We start from the raw sequence: 26515 nt of genomic DNA on the forward strand, positions 1-26515 counted from the left end.
TCAGTTACTGGACCTGCTTGGATAATCCTTTAGCAAAAATGTTATCAAGACTTTCTGTGAGCTTGACAAATAATAGTTAACTATATTAGAATTTTTCATGGTCAGTGTTATCTTTGGGTATATACTGCAGGGAAAAAAAACTTCTCTAAATTCTATCCATCTTAAACAATATTTCAGTCAATCTTTCTTGTCTGCCTTCACACCTCCCATCTCTGAATACATGAAATATTCAACTCTGGGACCACAGAATCACTTCCAGTTTTTTAATGTTGGAAGGAATCTAGAGGGCAGCTAGGTAGGCATCCTCCTTCCTTTACTGAGTACCACTAAAACTCAGAGCTGACTTTGCCCACTGATATATAACAGACCTGGGATTCAAACTCCAAACCTCTCCCTTCCAGTTTAGCATGCTCTCAGTCTCTCTCTCTCAAACCGAAGTATGGCTGACACACAATGAATGTTATATTACTTTCAGGTCAGTCTAGCTCTCTTTCCAAGGTACTCTTCAGACTCATCTGAATAAAATAGCACCAGCTGGCAATGCAAAGGTTTGGTGTGTGACATAATCCATCAACAATGGGTTAATAAAGTGCACATTTTCTATTGTGCACTCCATCCCTCTAGCGATAAATTGTTCAGTTTACAGCACATGGACAATTGCAGGTTCTGGTCTCAATTTCACCCACATTTGTTATGTGATTTACTTTCATCCTTCTTTCATTACCCATTCTCCAATTTATAAAAAGGATACTATCATTTGATATTGATACTGATTGATACCCAGGAATCGTAGAGGCTGATGGAGGGAGGGGTTACATAGAAGTTTTGAAACATACTAATGTATGCACTTCCTTCATGTGGACACAAACTTGTAAATCTGAAACAAGTTAGGAATATTAAACACAACTCCTAAATGAAGGCAAGTTAAAATGTGAAGATTATATAGTAAAGAAAAGATCAGAGAAGAACAGACTAAAACTCTTGGAAAGTTTTCAGGGAGGGGAGAATTGTGAGCTAGGTCCAGGAGGAAATAATAGATATACTTGGATGGTGACAAAAAAAAAAAAAGAGGTAATTACCAGCTCATCACTTACTAAATGATTGAGACACAGAGATGATCAGAATATGTTAACATGCCACCATCTTTGGGGCTATGTGGATAATTATGGTAACAGAAGAAAGCATTCCCCACTCATATCAAATCAGCATTTCAATCACTTGTCCTTTGGAATTTATATCCAGAGAACTTGTTAGTTTATCTTCAGCAAATTAATAAATGGCTATGATGGGGCTGAACTATCAGTTTTAGAAATTCACTACCAAGACACAGAAATTTAGAAGGGGGGAAAAATCCTTCCCTGTGTGATTCTTTTGTGATCAGAGCATTGTTGAGTACCTCCTTTGAAACTGCTCAATCCTTTAAATCTTCCAGTTTTCCAACTAAAATTTTCCAATTTCATTTATGAGCTGAATGGGCAGACGTGAAACTCAGTCACTTGGTTTCTGAGGAATACTGAGAGAAATGAATTTAGATGTCACAAAGAGGCACCCATCTATGTGTCTATCATCTATCAATGTATCCATCCAACTGGCTATCTATCCACCCACCCATCCATACAATAACATCAAAAGCTATAATGGAGATCTGTAATATGTCTATATCCATACTATCTGCAAATATTTTTTTAAATGACTAAGTGATAACATAATGAAGGCCTGTTTGGGAGAGAGCCCTTTCTTTCCCTCATTAGTTGTGATATAAATATACTACATTTGGAAAATGAAAAACCAAACAATCATAAACACCTATTTCACAATTTTGTCCCCCAAGTAAGTTAATTTAGATTTTTTATGGGAGATTAGAGGGTCACTGTTTTAAGACATGAATTAATCTCTGACCTCAGAATTGGGAAGTCTGCTGTTTCTGTGCACTTATCACTGCATACCCAAAGACATGTTCAGTTCAGATGCAGAATTATAGCAGTAAACTCAATAAACAGAATTCTACATACTTGTTGATGTGGAAGGAGAAATATATGGTTATGAGATAACTACTATTTAGAAGAAAAAATAAAGACTATCATTGAATAAGAAACACTTTTAAAAAACAATGTAGTTTTTAATCCTAGTTTTGAATCAGGCTTACAGCATTTATCAACTGTGTGATAGTGGGCAAGTTACCTAACCTTTAAAAGCCATGGTTTCTTAATCCATAAAACGGCAAGAATAAATCTTTGTCTCATTGGGTTAATGTGATTTAATACAATAATGTGTAAAACAGCTGGCATGATTCCTGGCATACAGGAAGCACTAATAAATGGTAGTTATTTAACTATTTTATAAGTTAAATTTTACTTTAAAATTAGGTTGATAATAAAGAAAAGAAGAAAGATGTAAACAATGGAATAAATCAATCTCAGCCTTATGCAATGGAAGGAAAAGAATTGATGTTTTAGACTTTTAAAAACAATTATTAGGGGGAGCCTGGGTGGTTAGTGTCTGACTTCAGCTTGGGTCATGATCTTGTGGTCCATGGGTTTGAGCCCCGTGTCGGGCTATGTGCTGACAGCTCAGAACCTGGAGCCTGCTTCAGCTTCTGTCTCCCTCTCTCTCTCTCTCTCTCCTTCCCCTGCTCTCACTCAAAAATAAATAAACATTAATAAAATTTTTAAAAATGATTATTAGTAACCTTAGATGCAAAATACAAATTTCCTGAGTTTAAAGACATATCTTCAGCTAATTACAATTGTTATATATTTCAAAGAAATATTCCTTATTAGATATAAAAAATGGAATACTTTCAAAACATGATCAGCACTCTACTGTAATCCTTCTTAAAGATGTAATATCTGAGTCCTAAAAATTAACAAAATTAGACTTCCTATTATTTACACTGAAAGATACATACGGAAAAGGAAGATTAATAGAAATACAGTAAAATATTGACAGTGGTCATCTCTAGGTGGGGAGATTAAGTGTGACATAGATTTTAAACCCGCACTTGTCAAATCTTAATGTGCACACAAATCACCTGAGGATCCTGTTAGAGGGAGAGCCTGATTCAATAGGTCTGAAGTGGGGTCTGGGATTCCGCATCTTGAATGGGCTCCCAGGCAGTGATAATCCTGCTGGTCTGCTGTTCACACTGTGTACTCAATGGGGTTAGTGCATTTTCCATATTTTCTACAACTAGGGTACTTTTATAATAAAACATATTAGACTGACATATATTTTTCAGTATAATACGATCCAGGACTTTATATATATATATGTGTGTGTGTGTGTGTGTGTGTGTGTGTGTGTGTGTGTGTGTGTGTATGGCACTAAATATATATTTTATTAAATATATAGTATAATGTTAAATTTGTATTTTATATCTATATAACATATATCTGTATACATATATATAGTATTACACATATATGTATTGTGTTAAAATTATTTGATGTTACAGTTGGCTGCTGGGAGCTACACTGTTCAATGTTTTCCCATTCTCTACAAAGGTGAAATATTTCCTATGTTTAACCAAAATGAATACTTTGAAAGATTTCACTATTTTGGCACACCTGCTTCTATAGCATCATGATCTTATTATGAGGCTATAAATCTCAGAGTTATTGATGAATAAAACTCGAGTACTATGGAAGTGAAGGTGTGGTTGCAGACATTTGCAAAGAAGAAAATTTCATCTATAGCAAAAACAAAACAAAAACCCAAAGACACTATAATAACAGGCTATAGAAGACACAGTCTTTTCTTGGGTCTCCTTTTTAACATTTGGAGATGTTTACAGATGGTGTAACTGTATTACTCTTAAAGGAGCACATGCTTTTCTCTCAGTGAAAACTAGTCGGTGTTAAAAAGCAAGGGCTTGCAAAATGTAAATATCTGTTAGAAATAAACTGTTGACCTGTCTAAAAAGAATAGAAAAAAAGAAGGGTTTGGTAACCTTATTTAATCAGGAAGACCAGTGAAACTAGAACCGAGGTAATATTTGTTTCCCTAACACAGGTTTCACTTTAAGGAATCATAACACCAAAGCAACAATAGTGAAATCCAAACATGCAAAATTTTACAACATGGTTTAACCAGGCTTCAAAATGTAAGAACTTCTATTTATGGCTGTCAGTATCTGATGTTTATTAAAGCAAGATTGTGCAGTTTTAGAGATCAATAATATAACGGCAAGAGTATCGCTGAACTTCATGCTGCAGAACAGCCAGGCATTAAAAATCAATGCAACCCAACCTATTTGAGTTTGACACCCTGGTTCTCATTGCCTTTCTTTCCATTGTGCCTGGACCAGCTCAGCGTCTGCTCTCTTGTTGACAGCGGCCATATTTCATGGTGCTCCTTCCCCAGGCTGCCGGCCAGTGATAAGCTATAATGGATCTGTCCGTAAGAACAGCTGTCTCCCCTTGTTCTGAGGAAGAGATGAAAAAGTGCCTCTGCTCTCACAGACTGTATTAACCTTGACAATAATGAAGTGTGTAATTAACAGCTTTGCCCTAATAAGACCTTGCCTTTCTTTTTAAAAAACAATGTCTTCTATCCTCTTCAAGAATGCGTTTCATTTTGTCTTTCTGGGTAAACACTTCTCAGGAGGTCAATAAGCTAAACATTCCCATGACTCAAGAACAAACCAAGACTCTCTCAGAAAGTATCTACTTTTAACAATTTATCTGAATTCTCATGCTGTTTTCAGAGAATCAGTTGCCTTGTTTTTATTAAGGAATGTGGTGGCAAACAGCTGTGTATGTAACAACAACAAACGGATCTGACATACTTGAATCCTTATGGCAAGAAATGCTAATTCTCAGCTGGATTTTTATGCACCAGAAGACTCAGATCTTCTATTTTCTTTCAATGTAGAAAACACTTTTTTTTTTTGGTAACCACAGGGGGTAGGGCTAATTGAGTAAGTAGGTGGAATTCCATATTCCTGGAAATGTGAGAATAAGGGCAGAACATCTCCAAGGGGCAGCAGGGGTGCAGATTCTTTTAAAAAATTTTTTTAATGTTTATTCATTTTTGAGAGACAGGGAGAGATAGTGTGAACAGGGGAGGGGCAGAGAGAAGGAGACACAGAATTTGAGCCAGGCTCCTGGCTCTATGCTGTCAGCACAGAGCCTGACATGGGGCTCAAATTCACCAACTGAGATCATGATGCTTAACCAAATGAGCCACCCAGCAGGGGTGTGGATTTCTAATCATTAAGATCTTTTCAGTAAATATGTAATGATCATATAGAATACAAATAAGTCAATTCCTTTATTAACTAAACGTTATATTCTGCACAGATTATAATAAAGCCTAGTGTATCTAAGAATGACTTTGTGAATTTAGTAAAAGGCAAGATTCCTCATTAACTGGAAAACAGTCTGTTTGCCATTTTTCTCTACCTCGTTAAACACAGTGAATCTAACACATTTAGTGACCAGTTTCGTACAAGGATAATCCCTAAAGCAGACTTTCCATTTATTGTTAATCTGGCAAAGCAAATGCAATTTATGGCCCTGGTTCTTGCTGCTTAGAATGTAAAGCAGTCATGCTGAAGTCAACTGAAGTCAGTTTGATCAGAGGTGATATAAGTGTTTCATGGATGGGTTTGAAGTCGGTTTGAGACTATGAGTGTTATAGCTGGGAACTTCTCTATTATTTACTTGTGGTGTTCTGGTTTAGAGTATAGGCAGCAATGAAGTAGGACTATAGAAGTATCTCTGTTCATTGATTTATTCATTTACTGAAACAAAAAATTGTTTCTAAGGGCAGGGAGTACTTCGAGATGAGACAAGTTTCCACCATGTATTTCTTAACTTGGGTAGTACATATAAGAATTTAATGTTACTCTTAAACCTCTCATATGCCATATTCACATCTTAGTCTGGGTTCCTCAAAAGCAGATCTGAGGCAAAGGCCCGCACATGAGTAGTTTATTTTGGAAAATGAAGTTAGGAACTGTAAGGGGGTGAAACAGAAAAGGGGAAGCCCATTCAATGGTATGTTATCAAGCTATCTGTGGACAATTGGGGCTCAGCTCTCTTGAAGAGCTGTGAACCTGTCTCAGAACTGGCCACTCAAGGGACTGAGGATGGAAGTGTTCATCCACCTGCTCCCATCTTCTGTGTCAGAATGGCTGAGGGGACTCCCATGTGTGTCCCACAAAGTGGCAGTGAAGAAACTGCCATGTCTGAAAGCAAAGGTAAGTGGTGCAATGGGGGTGAACAGCAGGTTGCCTCAGCAATGGCCGGAGTGAAAAAGGCTGGCCTAAAAGACATGAGATGGGACACAAGAGGCATCAGGCATACCTTTTTTAGACAAAGATTTCAAAATAAAAAAATTGAAAATGAAGATGGATGGGGTCCCCTTCTTGTAAACCAACAGGTATGGATACCAGTATGCTTGACTGATGTGGCAGATATTTTAAGTGGCCACCACAATGGGTACTCCCCTTCCATTGTGTAAAGGCATTGCTGCAAAGCTGTTCCCAGCCAGGGACCACATTTACCAGGAGCCTTTGCAACTAGACAGACAATGGGACCAATTTTCACCCATAGAATGGGAGCAGGACGTGATATTTATCCTTTCCAGGCCAATGCCACAAAGAAATGCCTTTTCTTCTCTTTATTTTCCTGTCTGCCAAATGAATGGAGAGGACCTGGCAGGATCCTCTCAGTTGCTAGGGTATGCCAGGGCCACATGGTAGAATCTTCCTTGCTAAATGACCACATGGGATACCATGCTCTGGTTAGGAAAATCCACACTGGATACTAAGTGAATGATAAATAAACTTCTATTTTGTTGACCTTATTTACTAAGATGTATGGGTTAGTATGTCACAGTAGCTGGAACACCTTAAGTAGTATAATAACAATGATGATGACAGTGAATCTAGAATTAGAAGGCAGACCAGGAATTAAAGAGAGCAGGTAGGGACAGACTTGATCTTGATGCTCCTATCACGTGTGCCCACGCTGACTCTCTATAACTGGCATCAGTCATGAGGCACAGGACATCCACAGCAGCTCCAGGAATACCAAGGGAAGCAATGTCAGTTATGAACCTTAACCTAATTTTCCAAAATAAACTCACATATAAGCCTTGGTCTCAGCTCTGCTTTTGAGGAACCCAGCCTAAAACATGCCTATAGTACACAGAAGGCTTAAAGAACAGTATTAAATTCTTACATGTATATGCACTGAGATTGTCCTGGTAGAAGAAATGACATTGAGCACCTGAGTCCTGAGACAGAGCACTGAAAGCTGTGAATGGAAGTGCTTGTCTCAGCTTGATTTCAGGTATCAACAAGAAGGTGACCATGTCTGAACAAATGTTTTATTTTTCAGTATTTCAGGTTGAGATATAAACCCACACAGGGGAGAGGAAGAAGCACATTCATTAGAGCATATCACAAAACCCAACCTTGTAGTTTGATATTAATCTCTGTGATAGACAGCTTGTGAAATGGGAATAATTACCCCTCCCCCCCTTCTACGTAATGTGACTTTATAGTTCTTCATACTGGGAGCTGGTGAAGACTATGTCTCCACCCTTGAATAGGAGATGGCCATATGGCTGGCTTAGACAATGGAGAATGGGCTTAAGTGACATTATCAATGCTTAGTCTGGGCTATCAGAAGCCTTGTCAGCTGCTACCCTCTCCATTCCCTGCTTCTTCCAGGTGAACAAGCTTGGGCTGGACCACTGGGAGATCCGAAATGAGCCATCCTAGATCAGCCAGCCCCAATTCACCCATGTGCCCCTTTCCTCCATGATGGCTGGAGCAGGGAGGGGAGGTATAAAAGCTAGGAGCTGGGCCCATTTATACTAGAGCAGGTAAAGCAGGCTACGGGAGGAGGAAAGGTCTGTGTGCCTGTGGGCAGGGATGGCAATTCTTAATGTGGCCAGAGAAGAAGGCATTTGTCTGAATAGAATTTCGTGAGAGTTGAGTGATAGGGTGGCAGGCTTCTCTTCACTTGATCTTAGCCAAAAGGACGAGAAGCGATGCGGGCTTCTCTTAAGTGGGGATAATCAGGAAGCCATTCTCCATCTGCTTTTGCTCGCAGAAGGATGAGTCAGTACGAAGTACTAACAGGGGCATGGCCAAGGCTTATCTCTGAGTCGCTTTTAGTTTCTTGTGGCTAAAATTATTTCAATTTGGCATAGCTTCATGGTTAGAATTTTGGTTCTACTTACATAGACTATAAGAAAAATCATTCAAAAGTGGGCATTTTGGCAGTTGTGCAGTTTCCTACCGTCACTTAAAAAAATCTTGGGCCATTAGATAACAGGGTGCTGCAGTAAATTTATGTTATCTGTAAGTTGAGGTGTCTGTCTCTTCCTGTTCTAAGATTTGTTCATTCTATCTTTTAAAAGTCTTTAAAAATTCATGTCTTAATAGATCAAGAACTTCAAAAATGTAGCTACAAGAAAATGTAAAATTGAATATTGGTTTGCATTGTATTTCTGTTGGACAGCATTCATCTAGAGCAGGAGATGGCAAGCTATGGTCTGTGGGCCAAATCCAGCCTGTTTTTGTAAATAAGTTTTACTGGAACACAGTCACATGCATGTGCTTATGTACAGCACGTGGCTGCTTTGGGGCCACAATAGGCAGAGTTGAGGAGTTGTGACAAAAACCACGTAGCCCGTGACCCTTCACAGAGAAAGTCTGCTGACTCTTGATCTAGAGTGTCACCAGTTGTCCCAGCTCCTTTTTGGGGGAAAAACTGTTGTAGTATTTGATTCATGGGCTAAAGAAAGAGGTAGCAGGAGGGAGAGAGGGAGAAAGGGAGAGAGAGGGAGGGCAGGAAGGAGGGAGAAAGAAAGGGGGAGAGAGAGAGAGAGAGAGAGAGAGAGAGAGAGAGAGAGAAAGAGAGAAAAGAAGGGAGGAGGGAAGAGAGGAGGGAAAGGAGGAGGGAAGGGAGGAAGGAAGGGAGGAGGGAAGTAAGGGAGAAAGAAGGAAGGGAGGAGGGAAGGGAAGAAGGAAGGGGGAAAGAAAGGGAAGAAGCAAGGAAGGGAGGAAGAGAGGAAGGAGGGAGGAAGGAAGAAAGGGAAGAAGGAGAAGAAGAGGGAAGGGAGGAGGGAAGGGAGGAAGGAAGGAAGGAAAGAAGGAAGGGAGGAGGGAATGGAAGAAGGAAGGAAGAGGGGAAGGAAAGAAGGGAGGAAGAGAGGAGGGAAGGGAAGAAGGAAGGGAGGAAGGAAGGAAGGAAGGAAGGAAGGAAGGAAGGAAGGAAAGAATAAAGGAAGGAAGGGAGGGAGGACGGGAAGAAGGAAGGAAGGGAGGAAGGAAGAGAGGAGGGAAGGGAGGAAGGAAGGAAGGAAGGAAGGGAGGGAAGGAGGGAGGAAGAGAAGAAGGAAGAGAGGAGGGAAGGGAAGAAAGAAGGGAGGAAGGAAGAGGGGAGGGAAGGGAGGAAGTGAGAAAGAAAGGAAGGGAGGGAGAAAGAGAGGAAGGGAGGGAAAAAGAGAGGAAGGGAGGGAGAAAGAGAGGAAGGGAGGGAGAAAGAAAGGAAGGGAGGGAGAAAGGAAGGAAGGGAAGAAGGAAGGAAGGAGGGGAGGAAGGGAGGAAGGGAGGAAGGAAGGAAAGAATAAAGGAAGGAAGGGAGGGAGGAAGGGAAGAAGGAAGGAAGGGAGGAAGGAAGAGAGGAGGGAAGGGAGGAAGGAAGGAAGGGAGGGAAGGAGGGAGGAAGGGAAGAAGGAAGAGAGGAGGGAAGGGAAGAAAGAAGGGAGGAAGGAAGAGGGGAGGGAAGGGAGGAAGTGAGAAAGAAAGGAAGGGAGGGAAAAAGAGAGGAAGGGAGGGAAAAAGAGAGGAAGGGAGGGAGAAAGAGAGGAAGGGAGGGAGAAAGAAAGGAAGGGAGGGAGAAAGGAAGGGAGGGAAGAAGGAAGGAAGGAGGGGAGGAAGGGAGGAAGGGAAGAAGGAAGGAAGGGAGGAGGGAAGGGAGGAAGGAAGGAAGGAAGGAAGGAAGGAAGGAAGGAAGGAAGGAGGGAGGGAGGGAGGGAGGGAAGGGAGGAAGGGAGGGAGGGAGGGAGGGAGGGAGGGAGAAAGGAGGAGAAAGAAAGCCTCTTGGTGAGTTGAGTATTTCTATTTGTCAGTGGTATAGGGTCACTTGGCACCAGAAAAGCACTTGGTTCATTTATAATCTGCAATTCTACGGCAGAAGGGTACATGAAACACAGGTCTTCCACTTCTGAAGCAATTTTATTTGTGAGTCAAGCCAACTGACTAGAATAAGAGATCGTATCCTGTTCTCAAAGGAATTTTCAAGCAGCAGCAATCAGAGATGCGAGCTGCTCGGGTTCTTGTTCAGTGTTAGGCGTCACAGACATGATGGCATAAACAAAAGCTCAGCACCCTCCATGGAGGATGTGAACTTTAAATTATTTGTGAGATCAATGAAATGGCTGCCAATATTCCACGAATGGGTTTAAGAGAGCTTCTAGTCACTAACATTGACCTCAACACTGTGTGCCAAGAGAATTACAGGTGTTTCCCCCATACTTCACCCTCACAAGACCCTGGGATAGATGACAATATTACCTCTTTGCACAAAGAAGGGAAATGAGGCTCAGAGAGGCCAAGCAACTTGCCCAGTATCACTCAGCTGGTAGTATCAATGCCTCCCAAAATACGTGAAAACCACAGCACAGCCCATCAGCATCCTCAACTTGAACCTCTGAGGGTGTGGGAAAGGAAGCACGGCACACAGGAACAAGCTCCACCCAGTCTGTGACACAATGAGAGGAATGTAAGCACATCCCAGGACAAGGTCATGTTAAATATTTCCAGGAAGGAAAGATGTTTAAAACTCAGGATTATGGGAACTGGGGAAAAACAAATTGATTGCTCTTTGGAATGGTTAGCCTTTACAGCAACTTCAAAATTCCATCACTGCAACAAAGGAAACATCTTCTCACCTTGCATTTGGTCAAGATTCTGACATTTAAAATTTAATAGCTAACAAAATGTGTAGTCTACACATCAGTTGCTACCCTACCCTTGTAAAAACACCAACTAGTTACATGATTCGTGAAAAATTGGGCATATGCAACGCCAAATGTCAAAATTTTTTGCTTGCCTATAGATGATATAAAGATGTACAAAGCATATTTATTTTTTCCATTTAATAATTATTTATTGATGGTATTGCCCCCACAGACCTCACATTCAAACAAGGGAGGGGGTGGACATTAAAAAAGCTTAATAAGTCAATACAGTTCACCTTTACTTAACATTCTATTTCCAGAGACATCTGTCTTCCCTTCTACTAGATCTCCAAGGGCATATTTATTTTAAATTTGGTCAACAAAATTTTACCTTTCAGTGTCCAAAACTCAAATTTTTTTCCACCTGACATTTTAAACAATTTTAATAAACATTAAAATGATCTCTTCAAGGCATGATAAATGTTAAGAAACTTGTTAATCTGGAAATAAAACTGCTAAGCACTTAAATAACATTTTAGAGTACAAAGTTGGTATTGTAATTATGTACTTATATTTCAGAGATGGACTGGCCTTGGATGCCAAGAAAAAATTATGCTTCTGTGGGGAAAAAAGTGGAGAAAATCTGGGCTCTAAATGTTCCAAAAGTTTCAGAAACACTGAACTTCAAAGTCCATTAAATATTAAGGTCAGCTTTACCAAACATTCCTAGCTATTAGTCATTCATTTCTCTTCAGTGATTGAAGTCAGAATGATGATGATTACCTCCAGGGGAAGATGTTCACTGGGAAGAGGCCCAAGTGAATTTGGTGGGTGATGAAAATGTTCCATCTTCATCTGGGTCATGGTCCCATGAATACATACATATGTAAAATATTGCAAGCTATATAATAATGATCTTGTATGTAAATTATTCTTTTGTTAAAATACATTGGGGTGGCACAAAAGCAAATGATTGCTTGTCTTGTCCAGAAAATATGTAGCATCCTGAGGGCAGCCTCTGCAAAAGTGGGACAGTGGATATATCCCAGTATCAGTGTTTGCCAGGTGTTGGCAGGTAGGGTCAATATGGGCTACAACGTGGATGAATTACGGAGTTTAAGTTGGAAGGCAATTAATAAAGAAGGGGGCTGACAGGGAAGCATAATGCAGTAGCATTGGAAGACTGGAGGTCCAAGGGAAGAAGAAGAAATCTTGTGGGGACTAAATGGGTGACTTTGTGTGGGTGACTGAGTCAGAGAGGAGGCGAATCTGATTAAAGGTATCTTTGATATCACTGCAGGGGTACCTGGGTAGCTCAGTCAGTTAAGCATCTGACTCTTGATTTTGGCTCAGGTCATGGTCTCATTGTTGGATTGAGCCCTGAGTCAGGCTCCATGCTGGTAGCTTGGGATTCTCTCTCTACCCCTCACCAGCTTGAGCATGTGCACATGCTTTCTCTTTCTCAAAATAAAATAAGCTTTAAAAAGTTAAAAAAAAAATTTGGGGGGGGGGCTGCCTGGGTGGCTCAATGGGTTAAGCTTCCAGCTTCGGCTCAGATCACGATCTCACGGTTTCTGAGTTTGAGCCCTGCATCAGGCACTGTTCTGACAATTCAGAGCCTGGAGCCTGCTTCAGATTCTGCCTCCCTCCCTCTGCTCCTCCCCTACTGGCACTCTCTCTCTCTCTCTCTCCCTCTCTCAAAAAAATAAAAAAATTAAAAAAAAATAAAAAACAACTTAAAAAAAGATATGAGACTGCGCACTGAATATTCTACTAACTTAGCAAATACCAAAGAAACAATGCTATCACAAGTTGGGAGGCTGTTTTCATCCTTAATTTCTTTACCTTTCTGATTAGTGGAGTCTAGTGCTGCTCTCCCTGCTTACTTGGCTCCCCAGAGAAACCTGGAAGTCTGTGAGGCTCTCTTTCTGCACAGCAGAGGTGCTAAGTCATTTCTTTGATTTATATAAGCTACATACAGGATAAAATCATGTGGTTTCTCCTTTCTTTTGCAAAATGCGATCACTTGTTCCCCAAAGATACCCATCTATCCATGCAACCATCCTTCCGTCTATTCAAGATAGAAGAGTGTTCCCGTTGAAAAGCTTTTATGTCTTTGAAATTCAATAACAGGTTTAAGAATGCACCAGGAGGTTTTCTAACAGCTAAGTCAGTGACAGGTTCCTCTTTACCTGGCAGCTTCAAATGCAGTGGCTCTCAGCCATAGCTGCACACTGGTCACCTGGGGGAGCCTGTGAGCATTTATGAAGCCAAGGCCTCTTCCCCACACCAATTACATCGCTGGTGGTTGTTCCAGGTGTCAGTAATTTCTAAAGCTCCCCAGGTGAGTCCAATATGCAGCCAAGTTTGGGAATGGCACTACTAGTAGACCTTGTCCCCTTGCTACTCAGAGTGCGGCTTGGACCAGCAGCCTACGACACACCGGAAAGCCTGTGGGGACTGCAGATTCTCAGCCCCCTCAGCCAGAACCTCAGAATCAGAATTTGCATCTTAACAAAGACTCCAGGGAATTCATGTAGACACTCAAGTCTGAACAGCACTGGTAGACCATGTGCCTGAGGTCCCCTTTTCATGACTCAAATGATTTCAATTCAACAGAGATTTTGAAGGTCAGCCAATTGTGTGAGAAATACACACATACACACATAGACATATACACACACATCTAAATATGCAAAGATCTATAGATATATATTCTCAAAAGAAAAAATACTCTGTAGTCCTTAAACTCCAGATTAATAGGGTCATTTCTTTGTTTTATATTTAAAAAAAGAAAAGATGGGGCGCCTGGGTGGCACAGTCGGTTAAGCGTCCGACTTCAGCCAGGTCACGATCTCACGGTCCGGGAGTTCGAGCCCCACGTCAGGCTCTGGGCTGATGGCTCAGAGCCTGGAGCCTGTTTCTGATTCTGTGTCTTCCTCTCTCTCTGCCCCTCCCCCGTTCATGCTCTGTCTCTCTCTGTCCCAAAAATAAACGTTGAAAAAGAAAAGAAAAGAAAAGAAAAGAAAAGAAAAGAAAAGAAAAGAAAAGAAAAGAAAAGAAAAGAAAAGAAAAGAAAAGAAAAGAAAAGAAAAGAAAAGAAAAGAAAAGAAAAGAAAAGAAAAGAAAAGAAAAGAAAAGAAAAGAAAAGAAAAGAAAAGAAAAGAAAAGAAAAGAAAGAAAGAAAGAAAGAAAGAAAGAAAAGAAACTGCTCCCAAACAGAAAGGGGAAAACGACTGGGGCGTACCACAAAGGGCAGCGCTGGGGTATCACGTTTCTAGAACCTGTTTTATGACTTTAATGTTAGAGCACATTTATCCCATTAAGTCTTCAAACAAACCCTGAGGGAACATTTAAGGCTAGAATGCAGGAGTCTGAAGAGTTCATTGGATAATCTTGTTCACTCATTTGAGGATATTAACAGAACAGCAAGAGCCCTTGCGCCAGCACAAAGAGATAATCATCCACCTTTCTCCCCTAAGTGGGATGCCAGCTCCCAGGACAAGTTGAAAGGGATTTTACAACTCCCCTTCCCTAAGTATAACTTAGATAAGGCTGGACACACACACACACACACACACACACACACACACACACCCCACAAGAGACTCAAACAACATCTCTCCATTTTCCATCAATCACGTTTCACATTATGAACAGATTTAACAAAAAGACACTCAAGAAGCATGAGATCCAGTCCTGCTTTTGCCCTAGGAACTTTCTTGAAGACACGCTTCACTAATGTCATTCCGTGTCCCCACAGAAAGACCTCATGAAACTTTTATTTACAAATAAGAGTTAGAAAGCTTTGTTTTCCTGCAGGAAAGACACTCTCCTACTCCCCTTTCCTATGGATAAAAACTAAAATTTTTTTAATGTTTATTTTTGAGACAATGTGAGTGGGGTAGGGGCAGAGAGAGAGAGAGGGAAAATCAGAATCTGAAGCAGGCTCCAGGCTCTGAGTTGTCGGCACACAGCCTGACACGGGGTTCAAATCCACGAACCACGAGATCATGACCTGAGCCAAAGTTGGACGCTTAACCTACTCAGCCACCCACGTGCCCCACAAGTAAAAACTTTGTTAACTACTGAATTCCCAGGAGGCTTGAAATAAAATCAAATTTATAGCTTAACTATTATTATGTTCATGTGTGAGCTTTGCACATTTGTGTTTTTTTCATTGTCTTTTCTCTCTTCCATGATTTATATTTTTCTGGGTCGTTAATCTTTTACTGTATGTATAATTTGCAGAATTTTTATTAAGCGGGGTTTCATTGTGTCTTAGTGCCAATCCTTTTTTGGCAACAAAGTAGCTTTTTAAAAACACTCCTCCCAATCACCAGTTCTAGTGTTTAACCTTCCTTTCTTACAAAAACACATTTAAATAATTCTCAACAATTTATAAGTCACTTAACCCTACCCAGGACACTGGAGCAAGGTCGTCAGTTAGGGTCTTCTGAAGGTTGTTTTTACTCATTAGGAAAAACTAGCCTCTTGCACAGAAGGAAAATGTAATAAAAAGCTGCCATTAGAGGTGGCTCGAGGAGCTTTCAAAAATCCTTATGCCCAGACCATACCCAAGAACAAACAGGTGAGAATCTCTGAGGTGAAGCCCAGGCATCAGCATTTTTAAACCTTTCCCAGGTGATTCCAAGGAACAGCCAACATCGAAAACCAGGGTCCCCAGGGAATGTTTAACTTCTACCATTAATGCAAATGCCCTGGGCAGCAAGTTAATTTGCATACTCTAATTCAGCAGGTCTGGCATGGGGCACAGTACTCTGAATTTTTCTTTTTCTTTTTTAAGTTAAATGTTTATGGAGAGAGAGAGAGACTGCAAGCACATGCGCATGAAGCAGAGGAGGGGTGGAGAGAGAGAATTCCAAGCAGGCTCTGTGCTGATGCAGGGCTCAATGAGATCATGACCTGAGCTGAAATCCAGAGTCAGATGCTTAACCGACTGAGGAACCCAGGTGTCCCAAGATGCTGAATTTCTAATAAGCTCTCAGGTAAGGCTGCTGGTCTGCAGAACACCCTTTAATTGAAAGGTCCCAAAGAATAAAATCAAATTCCTTGGGTGGTTGAGCTGGGGTTTGCATACTTCAAGGGGATCACTAGATCATAGAGCACTGGATTGTGAGTTCAGCAACCTGGGATCTAGTCCAAGTTTTGTTGTTGGCAACTCTGAAGGCTTCATCAAACCCCTTTCCCTTGCTAGGTCTATGGTTCCTGTCCCTACTGATATGATCTGCCTGGGTCCCTTGAGCCTCCAAAATTCTATTGTCTTGAAGACTCTATGTCTTAGCTTCTCTGAAAAGTTACAGCTCCCACAGAGCACTAAATCTGCCAAGTAGCTGGCTTGATTGGAAAAATAATCTGAGAAGTACTCAATGCCTGAGAGAGAATATTCTGGGCACTAAGTGGAGTTTGTGTATACTTCTCCTATGCTTTTAAATCTCTAGAACCAGCACTGCCCCGCTCCTGTAAACAACTTCTAGATTAGATACATGAGCCTATCTTAACATAAACCATTTGGTGTCCTGACAGAGTTCTCTATTAACAATGTCAAACTGTGGTATGTTGATGCAAAAAAGTTGTCAGTTTTCCTCTCCTGTCTGTATCCAGGTCATCTGTGGTGAAACTCTGCACCTCCTCCCATCGGGAGATCATGGCCATTTCAGTTCCCTCTGACACTGGCTTTGACCACATGACTTGCTCTGGCCAACACAATGCAGCCAAAGTGAGGCTGTACCTTTTCCAGCCTACCGTTTCTAGAGACTGGGCAGTTCTGGACCCTGCCCAGTTGCCTGAGCTAGCTTAGGGGAATGATGAGAGACTTGAGGAGCAGAGACAAGCGATCCCAGCTGAAGCCATCCTAGCCGAGGCAGCCCCCAGCCCCCTCAGCAGCTGACTGTAGACCCATGAGTGAGCCCAGACAAGACTAGAAGAACTGCCAGCTGAGCACAGCCAAATTGCCAACTTGCAGAATTGAGAGACAAATGCTTATTGTTTTCAGCTCTTTAAAAAAATACTGTGATAAAACAGAACATAAATTTACCTTTTAACTATGTGAGAGTGTGTATAATGCAGTGGCATTGGGTACAAACTGCTGTGCAACCATCATCACCATGCATTTCCAGAACTTTTTTCATCATCCCAAACAGAAACTGTACCTGTTAAAAAATACTGCCCCCTCCCCCCACCCAGGTCCTGGTAACTTCTAATCTACTTTCTGTGTCTATGGACTTGCCTATTCCTGGTCCCTCATATAAGTGGAATCATACAATATATGTCCTTTTGTGTCTGGCTTATTTCACCCAGCGTGTTTTCAAGGCTCATCCACGTTGTAGCCTGTGTCAGAATTTCCTTCCTTTTTAAGGCTGAATAATATTCCATGTATACACCACATTTTGTTTATCCATCACCTGTTGGCTATTATGAATAATGCTGCTGTTAACACTGGTGGACAATTATCTATTTGAGTCCCTGCTTTAACATTTATTCATTTTTGAGAGACAGAGTATAAGCAGGGGAGGGGCAGAGAAAGAGGGAAACACGGAATCCGAAGCAGGGTCCAGGCTCTGAGCTGTCAGCAAAGAGCCTGACACAGGGCTCAGACCCACGAACCACGAGATCATGACCTGAGCTGAAGTCGGATGCTTAACCGACTGAGCCACCCAGGCGCCCCTATTTGAGTCACTGCTGTCAATTCTTTTGGGTAATACTGATAAGTAGAATTGTTGGATTGTATGGTAAGTCTTATGTTTAACTAGCAAGAAACCACCTAATTGTTTCCCACAGCACCTGCACCATCTTGCATTCCCACCAGCAAGGCATGAAGGTTCCAATTTCTACATATCCTTGAAATAGTTATTTTCCATAGAAAAATATTTAGCTACCTACACCTATGTATACTTAATATATATCCTAATGAGTGTGTAGGAGTATCTCAATGTGATTTTTAATTTGCATTTCCCCAGGGACCAGTGATATTGAGCATTTTTTTTCCAAGCACTTATTGGCCATTTGTATATCTTCCTTGGAGAATATCTACTCAAGTCCTTTGCCCACTATTCAGTTTAGTTGTTTGTTTCTGAGCTGTGGAAGTTCTTCATATATTCTGGATGTTAATACCTTATAAGACATTTGATTTGCAAATATCTTCTCCTACACTGTGGCTTGTGTTTTCACTTTTTTGATAGTCTTTTAATGCACAAAGTTTTAAATTGTGACAACGTCCAATTTACTGATTTTTTTTCTTTTGATGCCTGTGCTTTTGGTTCATATCCAAGAAATCATTACTAAATCCATGTCAAGAAGTTTTTCTATGTTTCTTTCCAAGTGTTTTATAGTTTTGTTTTGTTTAGCTCTTATGTTTACGTCTTCGATTCACTTTGAGTTAATTTCTGTATGTAGTACAAGGTAAGGATCAAACCTTATTCTTCTGTATGTGGATATCCAGCTCTTCCAACACCATTTGTGGAAAATTTTGTCCTTTCTCCAATGTATGGTCTTGGCACCCCTTCAAAAATCATTTGAATGTGATATATGTGAGGGTATGTTCTTGCACTCTACATTCTGTTCCACTGGTCTAGACATTTATCATTATGCCATTACCATACAGCTGGCTTTGGTTTTTTAATGTTGTTTTGTAGTAAGTTTTGAGAACAGAACATGTGAGTCCTCCGACTTTGTTGTTTTGAAGAATCTTTTGGCTATTCGGGGTCCCCTGAGACTCCACATGAATTTTAGGATGCAGTTTTGTCTATTTCTACAAACAAGTGCCATTGAGATTTTGATGGGGAGTGCTCTGGACCTGTAGATAGCTTTGAGAATTACTGCCATCTTAACAGTACTTCAATCCACCAACACAGATGTCTTTCCATTTATTTCATTTCTTTCAGCAATTTTTTTTGGTAGTTTTGTGTTTTAAGCTCTTTAGCTTCAGAGTGCTTTGTTATATACAACCATATTTGTGATAACAGATGGCTGATCTTTTATTGGTATTAGTTCATGTCAATGACTCTAACCCTATGGGTTTCTCCATTGGCTAGAAAGCTCCCAGCAAGGGATTAACCTTCCTCATTTGCAAAACAGGTTGTCGGGGAAACCACTTCTTCCTTGTCCTGTTTCCACAGAGGGTCTTCCATTGGAATGATGCTTTTGTTCTCTCTTGCCTCCCCCACTCACTTGTCTGGATATGACTTATCTGATGGGGGAGATTGGAGAAGGGTAAGGACACATGCCTGGCTTGAGGACCCTTCTCCTCCTTTTTCTGGACAGTCTTTCTGTCTGTATGGCTTGTGCATCCTGCTACTTACACGGGGCAAGGACCCAGAACTTCAGTCAGCAGTCTCACTCTGATCCAGTGCTGGCTGATGATGAGTGTGTGCAAGTGATTCCTCCTACTAGCAGGCTGGGTCAATATCAGCTCTGCAGAGCTCTCCCTCATATTTAAGCTGCAAGGCGAGGTGGCGGAGCATATTGTCAGAGGTCTCATTAGTAAATGGGGCTTCATAATCACAAAGCTAATATCTGGATTGCAGTCTATCTTTCCTGCAGGCTAAATACAAGGGAGAGTCTGCAAAGACATACTCTAACCTCATGTGCAAGTATAATAATTTGGATTGGTTCTGGAAGTGAGAGAAGGCATAGCAGGAGCATTTAGGAATTAGGGGAAGGAGGTGTTGCTGGTGTGATGACAGAGGGAGGACATCAGGAGAGGAAAAGGGTCCAAAATGGAAAGTGTGGATTCATTAAGTTACCCTTTATTTTTTATTTTTTAAATATTTATTTTTTTGAGAGAGAGCAAGTAGGGGAGGGGAGCAGAAGGAGAAAGAGAATCTTAAGCAGACTCCATGCTTAGTGCAGAGCCCAACGTGGGGCTCAATCCCATGACCCTGGGATCATGACCTGAGTCAAAATCAAGAGTCAGATGCTCAACTGACTGAGCCACCCAGGTGCCCTAAGTTACTTTTTTTTTTTTTTTGATCTCTCACTATGTGCTACTCTCTATCTCTTGGTTGTTTTTTTTAATTTTTCTTTTTAGTGTTTATTTATTTTTGAGAGAGAGAGAGAGAGAGACAGAGTGCAAGCAGGAGAGGGGCAGAGAGAGAGGGAGACACAGAATCTGAAGCAGGCTCCAGGCTCTGAGATGTCAGAACAGAGCCCAAGGCAGGGCTCGAACTCATGAACCATGAGATCATGACCTGAGCCAAAGTCGGAGTCTCAACCGACTGAGCCACCCAGGTGCCCCATCTATCTCTTGGTTTTAATCTTTCCAACAGCCCTGGGAGGAAAATGTAAATTAAGCCTCACTTTACAAATGAGAAAACTTACATGATTTTCAAGGTCTATAGCTTGTTAATGGTCATAGTAGACTGAAGTATTATTTCAACTCTTCGCCTCCTCCCTGTAATGATTTATATCACACCCTTTGCATGTGCCTTTTTAGCTCCACCCAAGTGGAGTATGTGCAGTATACATTCCTGATCCATCGACTTTGGGCTGGGCCATGTGTCTTACCTTGGCCATTGGAATGTTAGTGAATGGACACAAGCAGAGGCTTTTATGTGCTTGCCTGGTTTAGTTTGGTTCCTTGAGTTCTTGCCACCTTCCCTGAGAAAAACCTAATCTGGGTAGTTGCTTACCCAAGAATCATGCCAAGAGGCATCCAGAGTAAACTTGAACCAAACCTAAAACCAGAATCAGCTGCGCTGAAGCTTGAAGTAGAGTGACCCCATCAACCTGCACACACCCGTGAACAAGAAAAATATTTGCTGTTATCAGCCATTACCTTTGGGGGTTGTTTGCTATACAACATTTTTATAACCAGACTTGACTAATGAAGTTGTGAAGTGAGGATTAAATTCCAAGAATGTCTGAATTCATAGCTGTTGCTTGTAACTTCTCATATACAATCTAGGGAACACCACTGCCACGGCTAGCCCATCTGTATTCAGGGGAAGCAGAGCCTTCTGGTGTCTGGGATAAGACTAGTACAGATGCCCACCTGCCATGCATTAGTCATCTTTATGGACAGAGCTTCAGGCTGATCTGGCACTCAGGTCTTAAGAATCTAAAGTTCCTTTTGCAGTTCGTTCTATTGTTACTGTTTTGTACTGTAGGACTTTCCACGCTAGATTAGTAGCTAGGAAAAAGCTTGGTGTACATGCAACATTTCACAGAGCTGAGATGCAGAGCTGCTCCAAATCAGTCAAACATGACAACAGCATCTGAGCAAAATGCAGAAAAGACCCTCTTTGTCAAGCAAACTTGGGTTTCCTCTTAGGGAATAATCTGAACTGAATCCAAGATTCCAATTCTTCATCTTGCCTGAATGTATATGTCATGGAGTGTTTGCAGGCAAAAATATCCATTTACTTACTCTACTCTTTAACCAGAAAACAACACAAAACACAAAAGGCAACAAACAAAACAAAAATAACATGCATCATCAGTCATGCATTTTCGTTCCTATTCCTCTGAGTCACAGATGGTTGAGACAGAGGTGGCTTTGATGCGAAAGCCAAGTTGATTGATTTTGCCCCATTTTGTCTTGGCACAGAACCCAGGAAGCTGGGTGGGACCACTCTGACACAAAAGCATCGAAGAGCACAGCAAGCTGGTAGGTTCGGTGGCCTGGAGTGGAAAGATCGTAGATGTCTCTAGACAGAAAAGCATCCCAATTGCCTACGAGCTACCTGTGCAATGACACAATGGCTTTCTGGGTAAAGGGAGCTCTCAGGGAACCAGGCAACCTTTGGCCTCTCGCGGGAAGTGCCTCATGACTGAGAGGGAGTACCCATTAGCAGCAGGCAACTTTACCTGGGGGTGGGGGGGGTGGGGGGAGGAGGGAGTGATCCATCTTCTCAATCTCTGTCAACTCCACCTTATCTGTCTTTTCCCCCTATTTCTGAGACTCTCTTCTACTTATGCCTCCTCATTCCCCAAAGGCTTCAAGCTCTGCCCTACTTTCATCAGAGAATCAGCACATCCTGGCACCTAAGGGTTTTGGCCTCTCCCTGGCTGGTGTCCAACTCACACAGGGCTTCTGCCCCAAAGGAAAATTCAGGACTGTGATTTCACATTGTTCTTCTTGGCCAAGCTAATGCACATCCTACAGATGAGTCAGTCCAAACTGTCTGGATCCACACTCAATGACTGCAGCTTCCTGTTTCCCAACAGCTTCTGGATTCAAGTTGTTTTTCTAGATCTATGGATCACATTATGGTGCTTTTGATGTGCTACACACCGTCTGAAGTTCTGTTTTTCTCTGTGTATTTCATCTTCATAACAACTCCATGAGGTCTGTCCTAGCATTAATCCCCACTTTACAGATGTGGAAACTGAGGCCTGAGCCAGGAAGTAGAAAGCTGTGTGTCTGAACCCACCTGGCTACAGATACCACCTCTTAGCACAGTCCCATTGCTAACATTAAAATCATGCTGTCTCATGGGAGTTGTGTTAAAGGCTTTATATAGACTTTCAAATCTAATCCACTCAGTAACCCTATAATGTTGGCAGAATTATCATCCACATAGGACATGAGGAAACTGAGGTGTGGAGAGGGTTAAGAGACTCAGTCAAACTCACACAGCTAGTTTCAGTGGGGCAATCAAGGCGTGAAGCTCAGAGGACAGTCAAGTAGTCCAAGAACATGAGGTGGAAGATCCTGGGATGGATCTGAACTGACCATTGAGCCTCAGTGTTTTCTATGTGGGACAAGGTGTTCAGATACCCCTGGATCCCAAGCAATGTCTTTCTATTTGATTTTCAGTATCATGTTCAAAACCAGAAGAAAAATATTGTAAATACCAAATATCTTCTCTGCAAAACCTGACAGGGTATTTTTTTTAAGAGAAATATGTGTATAATGCGTACATATTCCCAAATGAAAACAAGATGCATAGGTGGAAGTCTAAAGTGAATTAATTTCTAGGAAGCTGCTGAAACACTTTTGAATCATTGAGATTAAATCTGCTTTGCCGGACAAGCCCACCTCCACTGTGTTCTATTACCGGTGGGAGAGTGGTCCTGACAACTCTAATAAATTAAACTGTCCAGCTGCTGCTCCTTCGTCTGATGCCACTGCTAACCGACACAAGAATAAAAGAGGAGAAAGGGAAAACTCTAGTAATGGCGGATATTCGGGGCAATGATGGATAAAGCAAAGCTGCTGCACATTTCAGAAAGGAATGATTCCTCTTCACTGAGTGACTCCCATTATCTGAAAGTATGAACTCTCTCCCTTCCCCAGGATGGGAGAAAGGCTTGTCTCTGTAGCCAGACACTAGGCTTTGTGTAACAGGATACTGGCAACCTCCTGAGATAAGGGTAGGGGTCGGGGGAGGGGTGGGGAGTGGTGCATGGGAGGCAGTGGATTACATACACTTTGTAGTCTCTCCAGGAGTGAAAAGATGCCTGCCATCGCTTCCCCTGGCCTAGGCTGGTCGCTCTCATTTGCCAGCTGACTCGTCAGTCTTCAGGCCAAATCTGATGAGGTTACCCACTGAACGAACCAAATAAAGAGGTTACCCACAGTTGGAGTCCATTTGTGTGGCCCTAAGCAACTGGGGTGGGGCATCACCTCCAGAGCCACCACAGTTTAATCCTATGCAGGTGCCCGTACATCCAAACTGCGAGCAAAGCAGAAGCATGAAAACCTTGGTATTTTCCAGGCAAAGACACCAACAGGGACTGAGCAGGCAAACCATTCCTTTCCTCCCATGGGGTGGGTGTTTATGGTGAGGGATTGTACTGGGCAAATGAATTTATAATCTTGAGCTCTGAGACCGATGCTCAGCCATCAGCAGTCAAAACCATTAGAGGTATAGATATCAGGGCTTTTGTGCATTCGGCCCCTGCACATGCTTTAATGAAAGATTTTATAGTGGCAAAACAAGAACACATTAAAAATGGCTAATTTGGGAAGATTTTATATTCTAAGGTTTTGAAAACTGTGGCCCATATCTTAACTGGTGGATCTTTAACACAGGGAGCAATATCTTCATGTTTAAAATTCAAATGAATCCTCAAAAATTCTCCCCAATGAAGTAGAAACACCGATAGGATGGATGGATAATAACACTTTCAAAGCCCACCCACAGATGGTTTGTAATCAGCAAGTGACAGTGGAAGAAGTAAAATGCAGAATGGTGATTTTCTCCTGAGGTAGACAAGCATAGTAGGTTTTTTGTTTGTTTTAAATTAGACCTAGGTATTGTTTTGTAAGGACCACATACCAGATTTCAAGAAGACTGAAGGCTGCCCCCTGGTGTCGGAAATAGATAAAAGCAACTGCAGCTATTTAAAGTGCTTTTTTAAAAACATTTTTTAATAATTTTTTTTAATATGAAATTTATTGTCAAATTGGTTTCCATACAACTGGCACCTTAGTAACATATCTTGGTTGTTAGGCTGAAATTACTGTACCCAAAACTTACTGTGTACACTGGGCTAACGAAGCCAACCACTGTTTTTGCATTGAGTCTATTCAGAACCAGACTGGCCACTACAGAGATTATCAAAGGAATAGAAGAATTAGTGTGTGCCTCCAAGATAATCAAACTATTATTAAACTTCCCTCATATGCTGCCCCAGGTACACTTTGAAGATGGCTTAGCAGACAGGTTCTGTGCTATAAGTTATCTCTGCTGTATTTTCTGGCTTTCTCAAACAAAATTGCTGGGCATGGGGTGGGGGTGGGGTGGTGCTGTTGGGCCATTCCCTGACCAGAGAGCCAGCTGGCGTGGTGCAGTATGTTTGCAGCATTCTTCCTTAGAATCATGTTTCCTATATCTAAATGAATGTATTACAGCCTGATATTTGAATTACAAATAAATTATATTTATAAGGTGCTGGCATACTTACAACACCCTAAGGTATTTCTTCTTTCTTTTTGTACATTCCACTTTGGTCTTCATAGCAGATGCTGTTGATAGATAATCTCTTGGATCCGTGTGGATCTCTTTTACTGTTCCCATGTGTCCCTTCCCTGGCTCCTGTGTGCTTTGCTTATTGCTAACGGCCAATTCCTGTAAGTTATCTTTGAAGGACTGCTCCAGCACTGCTGGGGCTGCTCTGCCTGCATAGACAGACCTGAGTGGAGCCTGGGCGTTCCACCCTGGGCGTTCTACCTTGTTTGTAGTGTGGTCCTCAGGCAGCCTGCTTGTTGTGGGACCCTGAAGCCCAGCTCCTTGCCTCAAGTGGGAATAAACTCTGAGGAGTGATCTATGCTCCAGAACTCCCCATGGGATTGGGCTGAGGCTGGGAATTTGCCATTAACTGCCTGATGCAGGGCTCCTTTCTTCCTTCTCTCTGCCTGTTTCTTTCACCCTCTTGCCACTTTTTCCTGGGAGCACTTTCTTGGAAAATCCTTTTCATAAGAAATCTTTGCCTTAAGGTCTTTTTCCAGGCAACCCCATCTGAGACAGCCCTGTTCTCTGCAAATTCTTTAAACAAGTGTGAACAATGTCATTCTGCTATGCCCCATCCCTCAACCAACTCTTCAGGCAAAAGCTGTCTGGTCCATTATGGAAAATGCCTCTCAGTGGTATGTGTTAATTAAACTCTGGCTCAGTCGGTTAAGCTAAGTGTCTGACTTCTGCTCAGGTCATGATCTCACGGTTCATGAGTTCGAGCCCCCCACTGGGCTCTGTGCTCACAGCTTAGAGCCTAGAGCCTGCTTTGGACTCTGTGTCTCCCTCTCTCTCTGCTCCCTCCCACTTGCTCTGTGTCCCTCTCTCTCTCCCCAAAATAAAAATTTAAAAAATTTTAAAAACAACCCTAAAGCACAATGAACAGTGAAAATCCAAATCCAAAGTTGTCACTGAGGCCCGACCTCTGGGCTCTGATGGCCTCCCTGCCCTCAGCTCCTGGTATCTCACTGTGCCGCAGGCCAGCTGCCTCTCTGAGCACACCCCACCTTAACACCTGTCACCCTGCCTGGAAACCACATTTCCCAGCTAGTGTCAGACCTGTGTCTTCACCCCATTCCCATCTCCACTGAAATGTCACCTCATACCACCCTGCCTATTACTCTCCCTGTCACTTTCTGTCCCATTCTTTGCTTTATTTTTCCTCTTGGCACTTACCATCTGTCCCTCACTAAAATATAAACTCCACAAAACTAGGAACTTTATTTTACATACCATTCGATCCCCATCACCTAGAATAGCGGTCAGCAAACTTTTTCTGTAAATGTCCCAAATAGTTAAGTATTTTGGCTTTGTGGGCCATATAGTCTTTGTGGCAATTCCTCAACTATGGCCCTTAGCACTAAGGTAGCCACAGAGCATATGTAAATGAATGAGTGAGGTTATGTTCCAACAAAACTTTGTTTACAAAAACCAGACTTCCAGTTTCTGGCCTAGCATGTAAGAAACTTGGAAGTGGCCACTCCATCCTAATAACAAGTAAAAAGCAGAACAAGCTGAAAAATCAACAACTCTTCTTAGCTCTGTCAGAGAAGCGAGGCCCCATGGCAGACTACTGCCCCGAAGTTGTAAAAACAGGCAGATACAGAGAATCACAACTTACCAGAGCAGAAACCTCTGCCAAACCAGGAAGACCTGCACTTGACAAATTCCTG

At 41.9% G+C, this 26515-nt stretch overlaps 1 protein-coding gene across 2 annotated transcripts in view; it reads right to left on the reverse strand.

Annotated features, from left to right (window-relative positions):
* The window catches only part of PAK5 (p21 (RAC1) activated kinase 5), a 299753-nt gene that overhangs the window by 51842 nt on the left and 221396 nt on the right, over window positions 1-26515 (reverse strand). The window contains exons 1-2 of one of the 2 annotated variants that reach the window (XM_043602882.1): window positions 7318-7322; window positions 7250-7255 (exon numbers count right to left, since the gene is read on the reverse strand). The exons of the other annotated variant lie outside the window; for it this stretch is intronic. Of the exons in view, the coding sequence (XP_043458817.1) occupies window positions 7250-7255; window positions 7318-7320 (9 nt within the window). The 5' untranslated portion in view covers window positions 7321-7322. Of the gene's footprint in view, window positions 1-7249; window positions 7256-7317; window positions 7323-26515 lie in introns of those variants that run through there. 2 annotated transcript variants of the gene reach the window in all.

Source organism: Prionailurus bengalensis, chromosome A3 (assembly GCF_016509475.1).
Source record: "Prionailurus bengalensis isolate Pbe53 chromosome A3, Fcat_Pben_1.1_paternal_pri, whole genome shotgun sequence".
Lineage (NCBI taxonomy): Eukaryota > Metazoa > Chordata > Mammalia > Carnivora > Felidae > Prionailurus > Prionailurus bengalensis.